This window comes from Gekko japonicus, unplaced genomic scaffold (assembly GCF_001447785.1).
Source record: "Gekko japonicus isolate JY-2015 unplaced genomic scaffold, Gekko_japonicus_V1.1 scaffold1636, whole genome shotgun sequence".
NCBI lineage: Eukaryota > Metazoa > Chordata > Lepidosauria > Squamata > Gekkonidae > Gekko > Gekko japonicus.
The window spans coordinates 223,278-244,142 of NW_015176023.1; the positions used below are offsets into that span (position 1 = coordinate 223,278).

Consider the following 20,865-nt stretch of genomic DNA (forward strand, 5'->3'; position numbering starts at 1 on the left):
CCCCCCCGCAGGCGGGGGGGGGGGGGGGCTGCCGGGGGTAGAAGGTGGATAAGGGTGTCTTTACCGCCTGGGCTAGAAGCGGGCAGGGTGGGCCGGGAGTGGCGGACTGGCTGCTTGTGGGTGCTGAAGGAGGAGGGAGCGGGCGTCTCCTTCCGAGGCTGGCAGGGCCCTGGAGTTGCTGTGCCAGTCTGGAAAGACGAGAGGGGCAAAGAGTGGTGTTTTACAGGACGGAGTCTGGTGACGGAACGTACAAAGCTTTTGAGTTACATGGAATTCTTGGTCGTGACATCAGTGTGCCGTTTTACCAGCGAGGGCCCCTTGGCCCGCCTCTCAGCAGAGCCATAGTCAGAAGCGTTTGCCATCACTTCGGAGGAGACCTGACAGGGGTCTAACTGTCAGTTGGCCCAACGCCTCCGCTAGATGTAATGTGAATTTGAAATGTGAAGGAATACTACAGAGTGCCTCTGGGCCTGTACAGAGTACCTTTACTGCTGTTGGTGCTCTCTGGGATCAGGGAGAAAGGCTTCCTTGAGAGGAGGTGAGCGGGCGGATCCCCCTGCCCAAAGGGGCCTCTTCCGGCATTTGCTTTCCTGCAGACGAACGCGCCTGCCGGAGGAGCCGTGCCCGCCGGTCACCGAGGGCATCTGCCAGAGTGGAGGAGACGCGCGCCTCTTCCTTCCCCCTTTTCCCCGGCTTCACTCTCTTGACGGCCACACTCTGGGCAGGGCTCCTGCAGAGGGACGCCCCCGTTAGTCACCCGCAGGCCATCGAGGGGCTTTCCTTGGCAGCGGGAAGAGGTGCCGGGCCGCCAAGCCCTGCGTGAGACTGGCGGGTGGCAAGAGCAGGAGAACTCGCTGCAGCCTGTGCGGAGGGTGCCAGCGGACTGCTCTGCCACGGGGCGGTCTCTGTGCTGCCGTCCCCGTTCTGGGGGCGGGTGGGAGGCCAAGCAGGAGTGTGTGCCTGCTTGGCACCAGACGGGCAGTTGTGCAGGGGGGGAGGTATGGGGGCTCTGGAGCAGTCTTGCCGGGGGAGGGGACTTTCCCAGCCTGGACCCTGGCGGCCGTGCAGTCTTCCACCCGGCCACACGCGGGGACAGAGCTGGGCCTGGCCGCCTGTGCTTAGGCTGGAGGGCCTATGGCAGATTCTTTTCTGGCCGGGGAGAGGAGCGGTCTTCAGGGGCTGGAGGCCTAATGGTTTGCCAGGGGCCTGGCCTGCAGCAGCAGCAGGGGCTGCTTTGGCCTCCTCCTCGGCACGCTCCAGTCTGACTTGACCATCTTCTCACAGGCCCCCCCCCACTCTCCCCCCCCCCCCCCCCCCCCCCCCGACCGATGTCGGATTCTCTCCCCTCCTGTGGGGGGGAGGCGTTTCTGACGCTCAGCACCGAGGGGAGGGCTGCGGTTCTGTTACAGGCGCACAGCGCTCCCTTGCAGACACCGGGCAGGGAGCGTGGGGGCAGTCAGTGCTTGTAGCCGCCCCCCAAGGGATCTTCCGTTCGCCAGAGGGGAAGACGAGCCGAGAGTGGGATTCGCCATGTTCCCTCTCCTGCCCTCAGCCAAGGCTTCCTCTCCCCCTCCCCAGCCCCCGCTGCTTTCCTGCTTGCAACTTCTGTGCACTTTACATTGTGACTTGTACATTTTTGTCTTAATAAAGTTTTTGGTAACCGCTGAGAAATCTACCTCATGCCAGGCGTGCACTTTCTGTCAGAGGAACTGCATTTACTTTGGGACTGTCCGTGGTCAGAGCGGCCCCCTCCCCCAGCAGGGGAGCACCCTCTGCTGGCTTGGGTTTGTCCCAGGGGTGGGGGTGCTGCTGGGGGGAGGCAGGGGCAGCGGCAGCTTCCGTTGTTGCTCTGCTCATCACTACCTGGGGACTCCCTGTGCACTGAGCAGCGTAACTCTAGAGGAAGGATCTTGGATGCTGAGGGTAGCATCTCCTGCGTTCAGTGGGGCCGTGGCTCAGGGGCAGAGCATCTACTTTGCATGCCGATGGGCTCTCGTTCAGTCCGCGTCATCTCCAGTCGACAGGATTAGGTCATATGTCCAGTCAGGTCCGCGTGGCGTGGCTTGGAGAAGGCAGGCATTTAAAGGAACAGTCCCTGTGAGTGCCTGCCTTCTCCGATCCATGTGCCTCCCCTCCAATACTCCGAGCAGTGGATTCTTGTGAGCAAATAATTCTACCTTGTGCAGTGTTCCCTCTAAGCTGAGTTAGTGTGAGCTCAGGAAGGATGGTTCCAGAGCAAACTAATTTATGCAGTAGCCAAATCACCTGCTCCCAACTTTAATGCCAGTAGCTCACAAAGTAGAATTTTTGCTCACAAGACTCCACAGCTTAGAGGGAGCATAGCTTGTGAGCTCCTGGTATTAAAGTTGTGAGCGAGCAATTTGGTTACTGCATCAATTCGTTTGCTCTGGAGCCCCATCCTCCCTGAGCGAAGACAAAAATGTGTGAGCCGGAAGCTAAAAATCTGTGCGGTAAACTCACACTAACTCAGCTTAGAGGGAACACTGCTCCTGTCACCGCCATCCTCACCACTGGCTAATGGCATGAGAGGCCACGGAGGAGCACCAGGCCACGTGGCCAGCCCAAGGCTCTCCTCGCCCAGCCCCCCTTGCCACTAGATGACGGGAGGCTACCAAGGAGCACCAGGCCATGTTACCGTCAGCTTGCGAGCCCGACACTCCTCCGTGACCTCCCACCGCTAGTGGGGAGAATGGAGACCGGGGGCTTGGCCTCCATCCTTGCTGCTGGCAGGCCACGGAGGAGAACTGGGCCATGTTGCTGGCCTAAGGCTCCCCTCGACCTCCATCCTCGTCTGGCTCACCTCCCCCGGACTGCCATTCTTACCCCTAGCAGACGGGGGCCCTGGAGGAGTGCTGGGCCATGCTGCTCCTAGCTCTGCTCCTGCTGAGGGGCCCTCCACCACCAGTGGGGTGGGAGTCAGGGGCCACAGAGGGGAGGGTGTTGCTGGCCCACGGCGCTCGAGAGGAGGGGACTCACCTTTTCCCCCGCGGACCCATTGTCCTGTGCCAAAGGTGGGAAATCTGTATACTAGCACACCCGAGCACACTTTAGGGGGAACTCCGGTCCCAAGATTAATTTACTTTATATCCCACCTTTCTCCTTCATTTTATCCTCACAACAACCCAGTGAGGTTAGGCAAGGCTGAGAGAATGTAAGTGACCCCGGGTCACCCAGCAAGCTTCTGTGGCAGAAGAGAAGAAGAAGAGATTGGATTTATACCTCGCCCTTCACTTGGGAGTCTCAGAGCGGCTTACAAACTCCTTTCCCTTCCCCTCTCCACAACAGGCACCCTGTGGGGTGGGTGGGGCTGAGAGAACTCTGACACAAACTGCTCTTTTTCAAGGACAGCCGTGCCAGAGCTTGCGACTGACCCAAGGTCACACCAGCAGGTGCAAGTGGAGGAGTGGGGGAATCAAACCCGGTTCTCCCAGATTAGAGTCTGCGCACTTCACCACTACACCAAACTGGCTCTCAGAGTGTGAGGATTTGAACCTGGGTTCCTCAGATCCTCGCCTGACACTTTTAACAACTCCGCCACACGGGCTGACGACACCACAGGATGCTTAGCATCACAGCAAGGCATCAGGAGGTCCGCATCCGCGAAACCCAGGCTGTGCAGCCTTCAGAGGTACGTTTTGAGAGAGATGCGGCACCCGTGAACACTCGCTCTGCATAGAAGACGCCAGTCAGGAGGGACCAAGCCCCGTGCGGAGGGGCTGACTCCGGGCCGCCATCTCCTCCGCTCTTCCTCCGCCCGTGACGTAGGACCACAGCACAACCCTTCAACCTGTTTTTTGTTTTAATGTTGGTAACCTTCACATTTTGTTCAACCAGGATAGGTCTTTCTTTTTTTAAAAAAAAGGTTGCCTCAGAATAGCCTTTGGATAAAATAAATACATTTCGCCCCCTGCCTGGGTATTGACTCTGAACTTTCAAAGGGGGAGAGGAAAAGCGCAAACCTTCCTCTCCCCGTACAACAAAACTTACAGACAGCACCTCACTTTAAAACAGAACATGAGACATTTAACATTTCTTCTGCTTTTGTGTTTTTATACAAAGTGACAGAATTAAAAAACCCTAGTGTGTCTAATGCACGAACCCACAACACAAAAAAAAAAAAAAGGGGAGAAGGAACCAAGTAAAAATAAAGTCAGTTTCTCAACCACCCTGGTTTATGAAAGCAGCAAGTGGAAGCGAAGTGCAAGCGGTTTCTTCCATGCGCTGCAGCTGCACGTCTCTATTGGCAGGCAGGGACTATATTGCACATTGATCTCTCTCTCTCTCAGGGCACAATATAACGTGCCGGACTCTAAATACTCTACATATTGCATTGCTAGACTAATGGCTTGGTTTTTTTGGCGCTAAGCAATTAAGCAGGAAGACTCCGTGTGTGCTCGGAGAGTCACGTGAAAAGGCCAGCGAGGACTTTGCGTTGCATTTTCTTTGTTTCTCAAAAATTAAAAAAAAAAAAAAGTGCAATATTGACCAGTCACATCTCTCTCCAAATCGGAAGGTGCTCTAAGGTCTGGCTGGACAGGAGGTCCGAGGTCAGGCGGGAGGCGGGGTGCTTGGAATGGTGTGTTGCCTCCCCCCTCCCCAACCAGCACCTTGCCCGGGTTGACGATGGAAGACCTCCAACTGTCCCCCGAGGGGCAGAGGACTGATAACCTCCGTGAGAATCGGGCATCATTTTTGGCAACTGCTTCGGCACCACTTGGTCCTCTCCCTCCGCCCCCGCGAGGAAAGAGACATGGGTGGGAACCTGGCAATCCGCAGAAGGCAGCAGAGGGCTATTGATCTGACCGTTGCCAGGAGACCCTGGGCTGGACTGGAAGCAGAGACCCCCCCCTTTCTCGGGGTGTGCAGGTGAGACCGGGCAAAGCAAACAGACAAGCCATCGTGTGGGGGGTGGGGGAGGTCAAAGGAGAAAGGCCGGCTTCCCAGCAAGCAGTTCCATTTGGCAGTTCGAGGCTGGCCTTGCCAGGGAGACGGGAGTGTGGACGACTGCACCGCTCCTCCAGGGCCGGCTCTGTTCCCCTAGTCGGCCTTGGCCTCTTCCAGGATCTGTGGAAGGTTTTGATCCTTCCGGGGGGCGACTGGCTTGGCGGCGGGGGCGGGCGTCCCTCCTCCGCTGCCACTGCTCACGCTGCTCCCTCCGCTGTTGTAGTCTTGGATGGCCTTGGGCTCGTTGGTGTGGTAGGAGCCCTTGTAGCGGTGGTGGTGCAGGTACATCAAGAGGAGGATGGCGGCGAGCAGCAGGAGGAGGAAAATGACAACTGGGAGGGGGGGAAAGGGGAGAGGCGGTGAGGAAAGAAGGCAGCACGAGCACACTGGGCCGCTGAGGCCATCTGGCAGGGCTTGGTACGGGAGAATCCCCACGGCTTTCTCTAGCCAAGGAAGCTCACACCTGGCCCAGCCCGGGCAGATGTCCCCTCCCTCCCTCCCATCCTCCCTCCCTCGTTCTCTCGCTCACCTCCAACGACAATCCCCACCCAGCCATCGTCATGGATGTACAGGAAGTCCACTAGAAGAACACAAGACACAAGGAACGTTCACACAGGTGTAGGAGCCGAGGCCCCCACTGGCTTCGGGGTGAAGGCTGGAGCCAGCACATGGGCCACCCCCACCCCCCATTTGATGGGAAGGGTGGGAGAATCCCACCCTGGGAAGACATGTCACATCAGAGGCCCTTCCAGGGAAGAAGACTTCATGTGGCCGGCCGGGGGGGTGCCTCAGAGACAGGGCTGCTCGCTGGAAGAGCCTGCCTGAGCCCTTGCGGCCTCCCTCTCCACCAAGCAGGGCTGGCTTCCAGGGGAGGGGAGGGGAGGGGTCTTGTACACCGAAGCCAGCACCTGCAGTGGGTCCTGACTGAGGCACAGCCTGTCGTGCCTGGCCCAGCTGGCCAAGAAAATCCCCAGCCGCACAGGAAGCCACCAAGGCTATGGGGCACAACCAGGGCTTTTTTTTGTAGAAAAAGCCCAGCAGGAACGCATTAGCATAATAGGCCACACCCAACAGCAGACACTCATTAGGATTGGCTACATTAGGGGTGTGTGGCCTAACATGCAAAGGAGTTCCTGCTACAAAAAAAGGCCTTGGGTTTTGACAATAAACAAGGTAAACAGAATAAGAAGCAAAAGGTGGGTGTGGCTGGATGACCACACGTCTGGCAACATGGGGGTGTGGCCTAATGTGCTAATGAGCTGTGCTGTCATGGATGTGGCCTAATATGCTAATGAGTTCCTCCTGGGCGTGGCCAACGCAGGAGCCAGCTGGAACTCCGTTCCTGAGTGTTCCTGCCCAAAAATAGCCCTGGGCAGAACTACAGCCTGGGGGTCTAGAAAAACCACCTCTGCATTGGTGGGGGTTCCGCGGCCCTTCCTCCGTGGCCAGGGAGCCGCTTCGCAGCCCAGGCCCATTACAAATGATTAGGAAAAGAACTGCTAAGTGGCTCCCTGCCCACGGAGGAAGCGCAGCCGAACTCCCACCGATCTGGGATTCAGAGGTGGGTTTCCCAGAGCAGGCCCTCCTGCCGTGCTCGCTTACCTGGGTTGATGTACCAAGGGTCCAGTTCTGGAGGTATTTCTGCATAAGCCGAAGGCATGGAGGCACAGTTGGACTCCACCAGCCGCCCCTTGATGACATAGCGGTTGCCAGGGTTGCTGTTGGGTCGGAAGATGGCCTTGAGAGGCACGAGGCTGTTGAATTTCACCCCTGAGAGGCAACCGGTGAAACCTGGTGTGTTGTACCTCTGGATCTCAGGGTCAATCGCGCCTGTCTCTGTGGGCCAGAAAAAAGAGCGTTGGCAGCAAAGGGTCAACAAAAGGTTGGTTCTCCCTCCTCTTCCCCTGGAAATTCCTCACCAATGCGGGTCCCGAGAGCCTGTTGGGAAGCAGGCAGCATGCAGGTTTCTAGCCACAAAGGCTGCAAAGATGGGCTGAGAAGGAGATGGGCAAGAGCGGGTGAAAATTCAGGCCGGTGCAGTTAGCAGAGCGCATCCCCAGGGCCAGAGTCCCATGGCAAGCGGCAGCAGCAGCAGCAGCACGATTTACGCAACCCGCATAACAGCCACAGAACCTATGAAACAGTGGGGGTTTTTTTGCCTTCATTCACGTAGAGCCTATAGGGTAGGTGGTGGTGTATTCAAGAAATGCAAAAGGATGTGTCGGCAATGGCGTGGAGGGAGACGAGGCGAAGGGAGAGCTGGAAGAATCGGAGGAAAAAGGAAGAGCAGCTCAGGCCAGTCTCCGTGAAGCAGGAGCAGGAGCAGCCAGGAAGAGCCCCCACGGGTGGCACAGTGGGAGGGGAAGAACAACAGGGTCTGCGTGTGCAGGAGGGCCTGGGCCCCCAGGCAGCCTGGGGAGCAGGGGCGTGAGGCCAACAGACACTGGGAAGGCAGTTGCTCACCCATGAAACGGCCCAGAAAGAGCGTCTTGGGGGAGTCTAGTTTGCTGTCCACAAAGGCAGAGAAGTGCTGCACCATAACAGGGAAATAATCCAGCTGGAGACAGGAAAAAGGAAGAGAGACTCTGAAGCTGACCGAGGGGCCCGACCCGCTCACTCCCCTCTGGGGAAACGCTGTCCCTTCCCCACATAGCCAGAGCCCCGGGCAGTGCCTTCTCCTTCCCTCCACCCAGCCCACACTTACTTGTGTGTACAACGTCCGGTTCACACGTGTGATGTTGATGCGGTGTGGTTGCCCGTCAGCTACTGAGCGGGTGCTCAGGGAATAGACGTACGGGAGGGTGCCCAGCTGGTATCGCAGTTGCAGGATACCTGCAAGGAGGGGCAAACATCAGCCAAGAGAGCTGTTCCCTCGCCAGCGTGCAGCAGAGGGATGGGGAACTGCCCGCTGGGAAGGATAGCGGCTGGTTTCAGCTTCAGCTGGCAAACTCTGTTAGCAAACCCCCCACCACCACCCATCAATCGGCATTCTGCTGCCCCAAATATAAACCAACATACAACAAGTACCGTGCACAGATGTTTTCTGTGAATTACTGCATGTATACTCCTTTAATGTAAGGACAGAGTCTCAAAAAACTTATCTCTAATTCTCAAGCATGACTTTTGGTAGAGGACTGTGTCCCTTTAACTAGCCACGCCTTTTGTGTTCTATAAAACTTTGCAAGGCTAAAGAGTGACTGAACGTGCTTTTCACTTTGGAGGAGGCTTGTAGCTCATAAAAATTTTTTTGCAGCGTTCATTGAAGAGAACTTTGGATTAAAACTTTGGGTAAGAATTTTTCACTTCTTTGAGACTCTGTCTAATATGAGATTACTAGCATTGTAACCAATTCTGTTCTTGCTGTCTTGTATGTTAGTATGTGGCAACCTTGTGTTGAAAATTATTGTTGAACTCCTTGAGGAAGATTCGGAAACAGAAGGATATCTGGACCTCTGTTGGAGGAAGACACGAGCACATGTTATAAAGAGACTTTAAGGAGTCCTCCCTCTTGAAACTTTATTTAACAGAGGAGGACTATTATTAAAGGTTGTACAATAGCTTTTGAGATTCTTGGAGATGATTTTTGATGTTTTGGATTAAGATGATTTATTATATATGTACAAATTATTGTAAAAATATTTTTCAAAAAATATAAAATTATTTATGATATAATTATCTGTGCACGGTACTTGTTGTATGTTGGTTTTCCTACTTACCGTGGGCCCCAAATATAACAGCCAATGGCCATTACCCCACCTATTGGCAGGGAATTCTGTATGTTAATGATGCTGCGTATGAAGCTGTCATGATCTGGGCTGTGCAAGTAAAGGCCTAGCAGGCCCAGGAGCCTGACTAGCAGTGGGCGGAGGCCAGGCCTACAACTCCCAGAAGCCCCTGAGAGGTTTTGGCGCCAATTTTAGCCAATCACAGAGAAAGCGGACTTATAATAAAAGGGCTGGTACAGAAGAAGAGCTGTTCTTTCTTCCCAGAGAGCAGGGCCAGACGGAAGGCGGCTGCTGGGAGAGACCCTCACCCTGAGAGGAGGGGTGAGCAGACTCAGGCCCAACTGAGACAGTGGGCTAGGGACTATGAGTCTAGACGTCTTAGGGCATTTGGTTTCTTTTCTCTCCACCCCCTTATCGCTATTGTTCTTCCACCTTGTTTCCTATATTTGACTGACCTCCTGTAAAAATAAACCTTTTCCTTGTTATACTCTGCCTCGTCCTCACGCCTATTATCCGGCCAAATAAGGGAGGTCTTGGGAGGGTCCCCTGGGCCTTCTCAAGGGATCCTAAAACCAGAGTGGTGGCAGCGTCAAGTGATGACCCACCTGAGCCGTGACAGAAGCCCTCCAACCTTGGGAGCCAACCCATATCAGTTGGCCAATGCTGAGCTTTGCTCGTGTGAGAGAGAAAAATCTCTCTACATCTCTGGGGATTTTTGCTTTAATTTTTCTGGTCTGAGATGGCCTAGCACTTTATTTAGCTTTTCTTCATTTTAATGCCCTTTTCTGCACCCTAACCCCCCAATATGGACTGTGGAATTGATTTATTTTTTTTGCTGATTTTCCTGGTTAGTCACACTTACAATTGGAATTTAAAGTGGGATTTCCCCCCCCCCGCCGCCCCCCAAAGTGCACTGGGAGCAGTGGCACAGAGGATTTATCCTCTGGTTATAATACTAACATCTGAGCTGAACAGGCTTGCTGTCAGTTCTAGCCCCACGCTGGTGTGAGCTACCAGCCCTATCCCCAGCTCGCCGTCTCCCCAGCGGTTTGAAAGCTTCGGCGAGTAGATAAAATGGGTACCACTCCTTAGAGAGAGTGGGCACACTGAACCCCCCCCCGGGGGGGTGGAGCGGTGTTAGCCAATGAACGGAAGTCGAGCTCGCAAGATCGGAAAGCCTACAGAGATCTCCTCGGCATGAAGAAAAGCCTGTAATGGGCCGTTCTGGCCAGGCGGTGGCAATGCGGCGCTACAACTCGAAGGAGTCTGGAGAAAAGCTGACGCCATCAAACCAGGCCGAGGAAAAATGCTGACCGGATCACGTCTCATCTTCAACTGCATGAATCCCTCGTCGGCTGCGAATGTGTGTGATTTAAGATGTATATATGTTGTCCTCCCTTACCCCACGAATCATTGTTAGTCCCTCATAAAAATGAGTAACTGTAAATTGCTCAGAGCCAGCAAGCTCTGCAGGATTGAGCAATCAATAAATTGAGAGATGATGATGATGATTATTATTATTATTATTATCCCATCACACTTACATTGAACTTCCTGTGTTATTTTGCTGGCCATTCACACAGAGCTTGGCCATTCTGGAGAGCTTGTTCTCATACATTTTCCCAATCCTGAACAACTGGGTGCCACCCACAGCTTGGGATGCACTCACCTCGTTCCTGAGCATGTTAAACAGGCCCTGTTCCTGCACAGGCTGTCCTCGCTGGCTGCTACTGCCTGCTTCCCTTCCTTGTGAAGAGCACTCTGATTCCCACCCTCCTCCTCCTGGTTCGTTAGATACCAATAGACAGAAATATCTGTCTTCTGAATTTACTCCAGAATTTCGGGTGAGGGCCTGTGTTAAAAACTTTGCGGAAGTCCAAGGAAATAATGTCTACAAGTTTCTTGACACACTCGAAGAATTCTAAAAGATTAGTAAAGCAGGGCTTCTGTTTTCAGGAGCCAAGCTGATTCTTCCTCAGCAAGGGTTGTTCTTCTCTGTATTAAAGAACTCTCAATTGTGCAGGCTTTGCACTAGTTCAAGCGGGACAAATGCCAGTAGGTTTGCCATGCAGCATCTTAAATGTAAACAGATTCATGGGAGCCCAAGCTCTCCTGGGCAGACAGAACACCCCTGGGTGTCTCCTGAAGCTCTCCACTGAAAGCACTCCAGCACATCATCCGTGATCTCACACTCATTGTGCATAAGGATTCTTCTTTCTCACGGGACTTGGATGTTACATCTATTAGTACACTCTTCCTGCCCTTCATCCAAGGAGCTCAGGGTGGTGCACATCATTCTTACTTTCTCCACTGTTATTCCCAAAACTGCTCTGGGAGTTAGGCAATGGTGAGAGAAACTGCCTGGCCCAAGGTGAGCTTAAGAACGTAAGAACATAAGAGATGCCAATGTTGGATCAGGCCAATGGCCCATCCAGTCCAACACTCTGTGTCACACAGTGACCAAAAATACCAGGTGCCATCAGGAGGTCCACCAGTGGGGCCAGGACACTAGAAGCCCTCCCACTGTTGACCCCCCCAAGCACCAAGAAGACAGGGCATCACTTGCCCCAGAACCCCTATCTATACCTTGTGGCTAATAGCCACTGATGGACCTCTGCTCCAGATGCTTATCTAATTCCCTCTTGAAGCCGTCGATGCTTGTAGCCACCACCACTTCCTGTGGCAGTGAATTCCAAGTGTTAATCACTCTTTGGGTGAAGAAGTACTTCCTCTTATCCGTTCTAACCCGACCGCTCAGCAATTTCATGGAGTGCCCACGGGTTCTTGTATTGTGAGAAAGGGAGAAAAGTACCTCTTTCTCTACCTGCTCTTTCCCATGCATAATCTTATAAACCTCAATCATGTCACCCCTCAGTCGTCGTTTCTCCAAGCTAAAGAGCCCTAAGCACCTTAACCTTTCCTCATACGGAAAGTGTTCCAACCCCTTTATCATTCGAGTTGCCCTTTTCTGCACTTTTTCCAAAGCTATAATATCCTTTTTAAGGTGTGGTGACCAGAACTGCACACAGTATTCCAAATGAGGTCGCACCATTGATTTATATAGGGGCATTATGATATTGGCTGATCTGTTTTCAATACCCTTCCTAATAATCCCCAGCATAGCATTGGCCTTCTTTATTGCAGTCACACACTGTCTCGACATTTTCAGTGAGTTATCTACTACAACTCCAAGATCTCTCTCTTGATCAGTCTCTGCCAGTTCAGACCCCATCAACGTGTATTTATAGTTAGGATTTTTGGCTCCAATGTGCATCACCTTGCACTTGGCCACATTGAACCCCATTTGCCATGTTGACGCCCACTCGCCCATCCTTGACAGATCCCCTTGGAGTGCCTCACAATCCTCACTGGTTTTCACCACCCTGAACAACTTCGTATCATCCGCAAATTTAGCCACTTCACTGCTTACTCCCAACTCCAAATCATTAATGAACAAGTTAAAAAGCAGTGGACCAAGTACTGATCCCTGTGGTACCCCACTGCTTACACCCCTCCACTGGGAGAACTGCCCATTTATACTCACTCTCTGTTTTCTATTAATTAGCCAGTTTTTGATCCATAAAAGGACTTGTCCTTTTATCCCATGATTTTTGAGCTTACTTAGGAGCCTTTGATGAGGAACTTTATCAAAAGCTTTCTGGAAGTCAAGGTAAACAATATCTATTGGATCCCCCTTGTCCACATGTTTGTTCACCCCCTCAAAGAACACTAACAGGTTAGTGAGACAAGATCTTCCCTTACAGAAACCGTGCTGAGTCTGCCTCAATAGGTTTTGTTCATCTATGTGCCTACTAATTCTTTCCTTAATAATGGTTTCCACCAATTTACCCGGTATCGACGTCAGACTGACTGGCCTGTAATTTCCCGGATCTCCTCTGGAACCCTTTTTAAAGATGGGAGTGACATTAGCTACCTTCCAGTCCTCAGGAATGGAGGCTGATTTTAAGGAGAGATTACATATTTTTGTCAGGAGATCCACAAGTTCACAATTGAGTTCTTTCAGAACTCTTGGATGTATGCCATCTGGGCCTGGTGATTTATCAGTTTTTAAGTTGTTTATCAGTTTTAGGACCTCCTCTCTCGTCACCTCAATCTGACTCAGGTCTTTCAACACCCCTCCCGAACTCAGCGGCTCTGGAGTGGGCAAGCACCTCTCATCTTCCACAGTGAAGACGGAGGCAAAAAATGCATTTAGCTTCTCAGCCATTTCCCTATCATCCTTCAGTACTCCTTTTACCCCTTGGTCATCCAAGGGCCCCACTGCCTCCCTGGCTGGTTTCCTGCTTCTAATGTATTTGAAGAAAGTTTTATTGTTGGTCTTTACATTTTTTGCTATATGCTCCTCATATTCCCTTTTTGCCTGCCTGACCACAGACTTGCATTTTATTTGCCATAGCCTGTGTTCTGTTTTATCAGCCTCACTGTGACTAGCTTTCCACCGCTTAAAGGAATCCTTTTTACCTTTTACAGCTTCCATTACTTTGTTTGTTAACCATGTAGGCTTTTTCTTATACCTGTTTGTGCCTTTCCTAACCTGCGGAATATATTTTATTTGAGCTTCTAGAATTGTAGTTTTAAACAGTTTCCAAGCTTCCCCAATGGTTTTGACCCTTTCTACTTTTCCCTTCAGTTTCCTCCCCACATGTCCCCTCATATCAGAAAAATTACCCCTTTTAAAGTTAAAAGTGGTTGTGTGAGTCTTTTTGGCCAATTCCCTATTTGTACAAATGTTGAACTCAACAACATTATGATCACTGTTCCCAAGCGGTGCAATCACTTTTACATCTCTCACCAGGTCTTGAGTGTTACTTAGGACCAAATCAAGGATCGCCTCTCCCCTGGTAGGTTCCATGACCATCTGCTCCATAGCACAGTCATTTAGAGTGTCTAGAAACTCAATCTCTTTCTCTCGACTAGAACACATATTGACCCAATCAATGTGTGGGTAGTTAAAATCACCTATTACGACACAGTGTTTTTGTCTAGCTGCTATCTTTAATTCATTCATCATTTTATAATCCTCCTCTATCTTTTGATCCGGTGGGCGATAACAAACTCCCAGTGTTAAGTTTCCTTTTGGCCCCCCTATTTCAACCCACAGAACTTCAAGAAGCGAATCCAATTCTCTTAGCCTCTCGATCTTTCTGGACTTTATACCCTCTCTGACATACAGAGCCACCCCACCTCCAACCCTTCCCCCCCTATCCTTCCGATATAATATATAACCGGGAATCACCGTATCCCACTGATTTTCCTCATCCCACCAAGTTTCTGAAATACCCACAATGTCTATTTTTCCCTCTGACACCAAGCACTCCAACTCCCCGATTTTACCTCGGACACTTCGAGCATTTGTATAGAAACAGCTGTAATTTCCCATACTGGTTAAGCCTGCCACCTTCCTCTTGCAATCTCGAGACCTTGTCAGGCAGTCCATGTCACTAGCCATGGTCTCAGTGGACAATTTCAATCCACCTCCCTGTAGAAAAGCAACAGGTACCCCCTCATCTCTCTGAGATGAGCCAACCCGAACCAGAGACTTTTCATCTCCTGTCGGCTTTCCCCCAATATTCAGTTTAAAAACTGCTCTGCCACCTTTTTGATTTTAAGCGCCAGCAGCCTGGTTCCTTCTCGGGACAAGTGGAGACCGTCTCGCCTGTACAGCTCCCTCTTGTTCCAAAAAGAATCCCAGTGCCTAACAAACCTGAACCCTTCCCCTCTACACCATCGTCTCATCCACGCATTGAGACTCCTGATCTGTGCCTGTCTCTCCGGCCCTGCGCGTGGAACAGGTAGCACTTCTGAGAAGGCTACCTTGGAGGTCCTGGCCTTGAGTTTCCTGCCCAGCAGCCTAAATTTCTCCTCCAGGACCTCACGACTGCATTTCCCCACATCGTTGGTGCCGACATGCACCACGACCACTGGCTCCTCCCCAGCACTATCTACCAGCCTATCTAAAACACGCGTAATGTCCGCTACCTTTGCACCAGGCAGGCAAGTCACCATACGGTCAGTACGCGGGTTCGCCACCCAGCTGTCTACCTGCCTAAGGATCGAATCACCCACTACCAAGAGCCCCCCTCCCACCCTGCCCAGGGATGGTTCCTTGGTGCAAAAGGATAACCGCTCACCAGCTGGGGAAGAGGTCCCTTCTGAGGGCACATTCCCCTTATCCTCAGCACGGTGCCCTGTTTCCCCTAGACCCTCATGCTCCCTGACAGCAGCGGGGCTGCCAGATCCAGAGTGGGACGTAGCTAACAAGTCCCCGAGAGTCTTTTCTGTGCGCCTAGCTGACTGTCTCTGCTTCTCCAGGTCAGCCACCTTGGCCTCAAGGGAGCACACACGTTCCCTGAGAACCAGGAGCTCCTTGCACCGAGCACACACCCACATGCCTCTGTCAAGGTGGTTTCTTAAATACTAAAGTACAGTCAATCACAGTCAAACAATGCCCCTTCCTCTCCCTCTCTCAAGCAGCCAGGACTCTGCAACAACTCTAAGCACTTTCACACCCTCCCAGACCAGTCCCAGACCAGTTCTCCCGCACAATATCCTCAGCTGAAATCCCCTCAGCTGAAAGCGAGTAAAAAAACACTCACCCCTCTAGTACTTCTGCCTCCTGCTCCTGCTCAGAGCTCACCTGGGTCTCACCAGCAAGAATGGACAACCTAACAGGGACAGTAGACCTCGAAACCATCCCCAGAGCCGCTCACTCGGGCAACACTACCCGGGGCCGAAGAGTGCCAGCCCTCCCACCTTCCAGCATTCTACAGGCACTTCTCTGCCACCACATCCCTGCTCTTGTTTACGCAGAACAATCGTTCTGTGCAAAAGAATTAACAGGCAGGGTTTGCCACCAACAAATGTTTCAGACCACCCCCAGGATACTCCATCAATGACTCGGAAGTCATCCATTCTTCAACAAAGGGAGCCTCCAGCAAGTAATGGCTGCATTCAGATGGTATGTAAAGCCACAATTAAGTTCCAGTTTGCAACAAGGGGCACAAACGTCTTGTGTGTTGTGGCCACATGCTCTCCTTGCCCCTTCCTCCTCCCCTCTTACACAGAGGGTCCTTCGGAAAGGAAACTACCCAGGGCCCAGGGCATTTCAGCGCAGATGGCTAGGTGAATTGGAACCACATACAAGCCAGGATTTCAAACTAGGGTTGAATCCCAACTTGTTGGTGGAGTAAACTCCAGGTCACCCACCGGTCTGCATTCTGCATTCTGATGTCCGGAGTGAAGGGAGTGGGGATGGGGGTGGTTCAGTGGGCGTTTGTGGTGGTGTGGAAGTGGGGGAGGAGGGATGGGAACATGTTGAGCACTTTGAGAAAGTTAAAGGCTAACTGCTGCTTAGCGCCATTTCATAGTGCAGCACATAGGCTTAATCGGGCTTAAACAGAGCTGGAAGTTTTCTCAGTTCTTTCATGTGGGCTGTCATTTTGCCCCACCAAATCCACACAGATAATCCAGTTTTGCAGAGACCTAGAAATCTTTTCCCGCTGCCTATGCCGGAAAGGGAGCTGCGGTGGCTCAAGGGGTTAAGATGCTGAACTGCGGGCTGTGGAAGGTCGGTAGTTCAGCAGTTCGAGACCCGAGTGTGCCGCATGACAGAGTGAGCTCCTGTCTCTAGTTCCAGCTCCTACCAACCTAGCAGTTCGAAAGCAAGAAATTGCAAGTAGATAAATAGGTGCCGCTTTGGTGGGAAGGTAACAGCGTTCTGTGCGCCTTGGTGTTTAGTCATGCCGGCCACATGACCACGGAAACGTATTCGGACAGCGCTGGCTCTTCGGCTTTGAAACAGAGATGAGCACCGCAACCCTAGAGTCGAACTCGACTGGCTTTCGAGCAAGGGAACCTTTACCTTTATGCCTGAAAGAGTACTTTCAACATATCTAAGAACAGGAAAAGAAAGAACAATCTCCACAACATACCAACACACAATCTACTGGAGAACAGCTACCATCCCACCAGCCCACCAGTGAGCAAGATACTTACTACTACATACCATCAAAACAATGCTACAAAAAGGGACTCCACATGGACCCCTCCTGATGGTCGCAACACCACACTGGATCTCTACATAGAATGCTTCCGCTGTAGGGTCCAAACCAATGTGACCAACAAACAACATCATGTACAACAGAATCTCAACCATGCTGAAAGGAAGACCAGAGACAGTCTCAGGGACAATCCAGACATTATAATTAAAGAGGTAGACAAAGGTGGAGCCCTAGATCAGACTGCATCCAGGAGGCTCAAAGCCAACTCTCAGAGATGGCTTTTTACAAACAACTGGACTCAGACCCCAGGAATACAAAAAAGAACTGAACAAGATTATAAAGGACTTACCCCTGCACATTCAGGAACAAATCCTTTCAGATGCACCACAGGAACCTCGGCCAGGTCCCTTCCGCCTTCTCCCCAAAATACACAAACTAGGAAGCCCCATTGTCTCAGGCACAGGTGCTGTTGCTGTGGGGGTATATATGGACTCTGTTCTAGGACCCGATGACATCAATGCTCCTAGTTACATTTGCGACACCACAGACTTTCTGAGGAAAATACAACCTTTGAATAGCCTTCCAGAGAACAGACCTTTCCTTGCACACTTCCTCCCCCCCAATCTCAAACAACTCCTCACACACAATAATACAACATCTAATTTGAACATGGACACTGCTGGGACCAGAGCTTGCAATAAACCCAGATGCTAATTTTGCTGCCCAGAAACCCAGACAACATGATCACTGGGCCTAACAACATCAACTACACCATCTCAGGCTTATTCACCTGCTCATCTTCTAGCATTGTTTGTTGTTCAGTCGCACAGTCGAGTCCGACTCTTCGTGACCCCATGGACCAGCTCCCGCCAGGCCTTCCAGTCTTCCACCGTCCTCTGAAGTTTGCTCAATTTCATGTTCGTTGCATATATGACACTGTCTAGTCATCTTATCCTTTGCCGTCCCCGTCTTCTTTGACCTTCAATCTTTCCCAGCATCAGGGTCTTCTCCAGTGAGTGCTCCCTTCTCATTTGGTGGCCAAAGTATTTGAGCTTCAGTTTCATTATCTGGCCTTCCAGGGAACAGTCAGGGTTGGTTTCTTTTAGGATTGACTGATTTGTTCTTCTTGCAGTCCAAGGGACTCTCAAGAGTCTTCTCCAGCACCCTAGTTCAAAAGAATCTATTCTTCGGCGCTCGGCCTTCCTTACAGTCCAACTCTCGCAGCCATACATGACTACTGGGAATACCATCGCTTTGACCATGCGGACTTTTGTTGGCAGGGTAATGTCTAGCATTGTATATGCCAGCAAATGCCAGCAATGCCCTTCAGTTCTCTACATAGGGCAAACAGGTCAAACCCTACGCCAAAGGATAAATGGACACAAATTTGACGCCAAGAATCACCAGACTGAGAAACCTGTAGGAGAACATTTCAACCTTCCAGCACATTCAGTGCCCCCCCCCCCCAGCTGTTTTATTGCAAAGGAACTTCAGGAACAGACTAGAAAGGGAAACTGCTTAGTTGCAAGTTATTGCAACACTCAGAACAATGGAACCCCCAGGACTTAACAGGGACATTGGTTTCTAATCTCACTGCATATGCTAATGTCATTCAGTCTTTACATCTATATTTTCACCAATCCCCCAGAATCCTCTTTATTTTATTTCTTATTTGGAATAGTGACCTGGAATAGTAGATTGTGATGTAATGAATAGTAGAATGTAATATAATTTGGAATGGTAGATGGGAATGTATCTCTCTGGTCTGGGGACAAGGGAGATACACTGCTCAGCCAGTCGCAACACCTCAAAGAAGAGGTTGCTGTCCTGTTGCCTCCACCTTGAGAGGTGAGTCAGGTGACAGATGGAGCATAACGGCAGGGGGTCTCAGTTAATTACTCCCAGCATTCCACAGTTAAGAAGGGTACATCTGCCCATCAGTCTCCAATTGTGACATATTTATTTTCTTCACTATGTTTCCCCCCAGAATTAAACCCAAACAAATGGTAACCATATAAACTACACTTGTCGTTCTGGTTTGGTCCTGGCTGGTACAGCACACCTTCATTGTGCTGTATGCTGATTTGCTGCCCACCCTCTACCTATATGTATGGACAGTAACTTCCATTTCAATGTATGTAACTTCCATTTCAGTAACTTCCATTTCAATGTGCGTGCAATGAAAGCCTATACCTTGAATGGAACTTTGTTGCTATTCTTTAATATATATTTGTGTGCGTTTATGTGTGTTTTGTGTGCTTGCCTGGAAGTCATGGTTGACTTCTGGCGACCCCTATGTTTGGTGTAGTGGTTAAGTGCGCGGACTCTAATCTGGGAGAACCAGGTTTGATTCCCCACTCCTCCTCCACTTGGACCTGGCTGGATGACCTTGCCATGGCTTGGGTTGCATTCTCCCCGCTCCCCTCTCCTCCTCACCAAAGCCTCCAGCACCCCCCCACACAATCTCACCGCTTCCCCTCCTTCTCCTCCTGGTATGGCTCCTGACTCTTCCCGTTATCTCCCCCATGGCCTTGGAGCTGTACTCAGCCGCCTGCTAGGAGCCGAGCCGTTTTCTTTTGGGCGGGCTCACTCCCCCCACTTATCGATCTGCGCCCATCAGGGGGACTTGTATGAACTCAGTATGATACCCTGTCTTCCCGCCTTACCCCCCACTCCTGGCACGAGGTGTGTCATATGATGACCTAAGTACTTCTCTAAATAAACTGCACCCTTCTGAAGGACTGTTGTTGGGCGTGATCGACTTGGGACTCCGACACCCCTACTGGGGGCTTGGATGTTTTTCAGAGGGGTGGCTAGATTAGCCTGCCTCTGCATCCTGCCTCTGATATTCTCTGGAGGTCACCCTTCCAAGTACTTGCCAGAGTCGGCCCTGCTTAGCTTCTGAGATCTGACGAGATGGGGCTCGCCTGGGCTATCTAGGTCAGGGCAAAACCTCGTTGGTCTTCAAGGTGCCTGACTGGACCCAAACTTTGTCCAACTTCAGACCCACCTGTTGTGGGTCTGTTGTGAATGGTACACCCAGGGCTTTTTTTGTAGACAAAGCCCAGCAGGAACTCATTAGCATATTAGGCCACACCCTGACAGCACAGCTCATTAGCAAATTAGGCCACACCCCCATGTTACCAGAATTAACCTTTTGCTTCTTATTCTGTTTACCTTGTTTGTTGTCAAAACCCAGGGCTTTTTTTTTTGTAGCAGGAACTCCTTTGCATGTTAGGCCACACAGCCCTAATGTAGCCAATCCTAATGAGTTCCTGCTGTTGGGTGTGGCCTATTATGCTAATGAGTTCCTGCTGGGCGTGGCCAACTCGGGAGCCAGCCGGAACTCCGTTCCTGTGCGTTCCTGCGCGTTCCTGCCCCAAAATAGCCCTGGGTACACCATTCTCTCTACGTAAGTCTACTTCTCTTGTATGCTTTTGAGTTTTGCACAAACTATATGTCTCACCATTCATGGCCATCTAAAGCCACTGCTCACAATTCAGATCTTCCTCTCTGTATATGCTGAGTGAGGATTTACTTTCTGCCTCCAGTGAAGTGGCTCCAACCATGAAAGCTCATGGTTCGATAAATTTGCTAGGCTTTAAGGAGCCAGAAGGCTCCTGTTCGTTTTCACTTGTGCCAGAAAGGAGGACAAACGGGCCCATCGTGTTCTTCACCCCCACCCCCATCCCCTTTTTAAAACCAGTCTTCCACTGAAGGCCAACCTACAAGTTCATGCCCCTGGGAGCCAAACAATATGTCACGATTTGTAAGTAGTTGGGGGTCTGGGTTCCCTGGACCCATCTCACGTTCCCTGCAACCACACAGCCCAGGTTGCCAGCTCTGGATTGAAAACTCCCTGGAGATTTTGGGGCTGGAGCCTGAGGAGGGTGGGGTTTTGGGAGGGGAGGGTATCCCGCCACAGAGTCCACCTTCCAAAGTGCCCATTTTCTCCCGGTGAACTAATCTCTGTCGGGCCCGCCCGCCCGGCCCCGCCGCCCGGCCCGCAGGGCTTTTTGTAGCAGGTACTCATTTGCATCTTAAGCGACACACCCCTAATGTAGCCAATCCTCCAAGAGCCTACAGGAGCCCCTGTAAGAAGAGCTCTGTAAGCTCTTGGAGGATTGGCTACATTAGGGGTTGTGTCGCCTAAT

The 20,865-nt window shown here is 51.5% G+C and overlaps 1 protein-coding gene across 1 annotated transcript in view; it reads right to left on the bottom strand.

Moving 5' to 3' along the window:
• Positions 1–3,931: 3,931 nt before the first annotated feature.
• The window catches only part of CNTNAP1 (contactin associated protein 1), a 63,762-nt gene continuing 46,828 nt past the window's right edge, over positions 3,932–20,865 (bottom strand). Inside the window, exons 20-24 of the mRNA XM_015426592.1 lie at positions 7,670–7,797; positions 7,429–7,522; positions 6,568–6,801; positions 5,495–5,545; positions 3,932–5,297 (exon numbers count right to left, since the gene is read on the bottom strand). Of these exons, the coding sequence (XP_015282078.1) occupies positions 5,059–5,297; positions 5,495–5,545; positions 6,568–6,801; positions 7,429–7,522; positions 7,670–7,797 (746 nt within the window). The 3' untranslated portion in view covers positions 3,932–5,058. The remainder of the gene's footprint in view (positions 5,298–5,494; positions 5,546–6,567; positions 6,802–7,428; positions 7,523–7,669; positions 7,798–20,865) is intronic.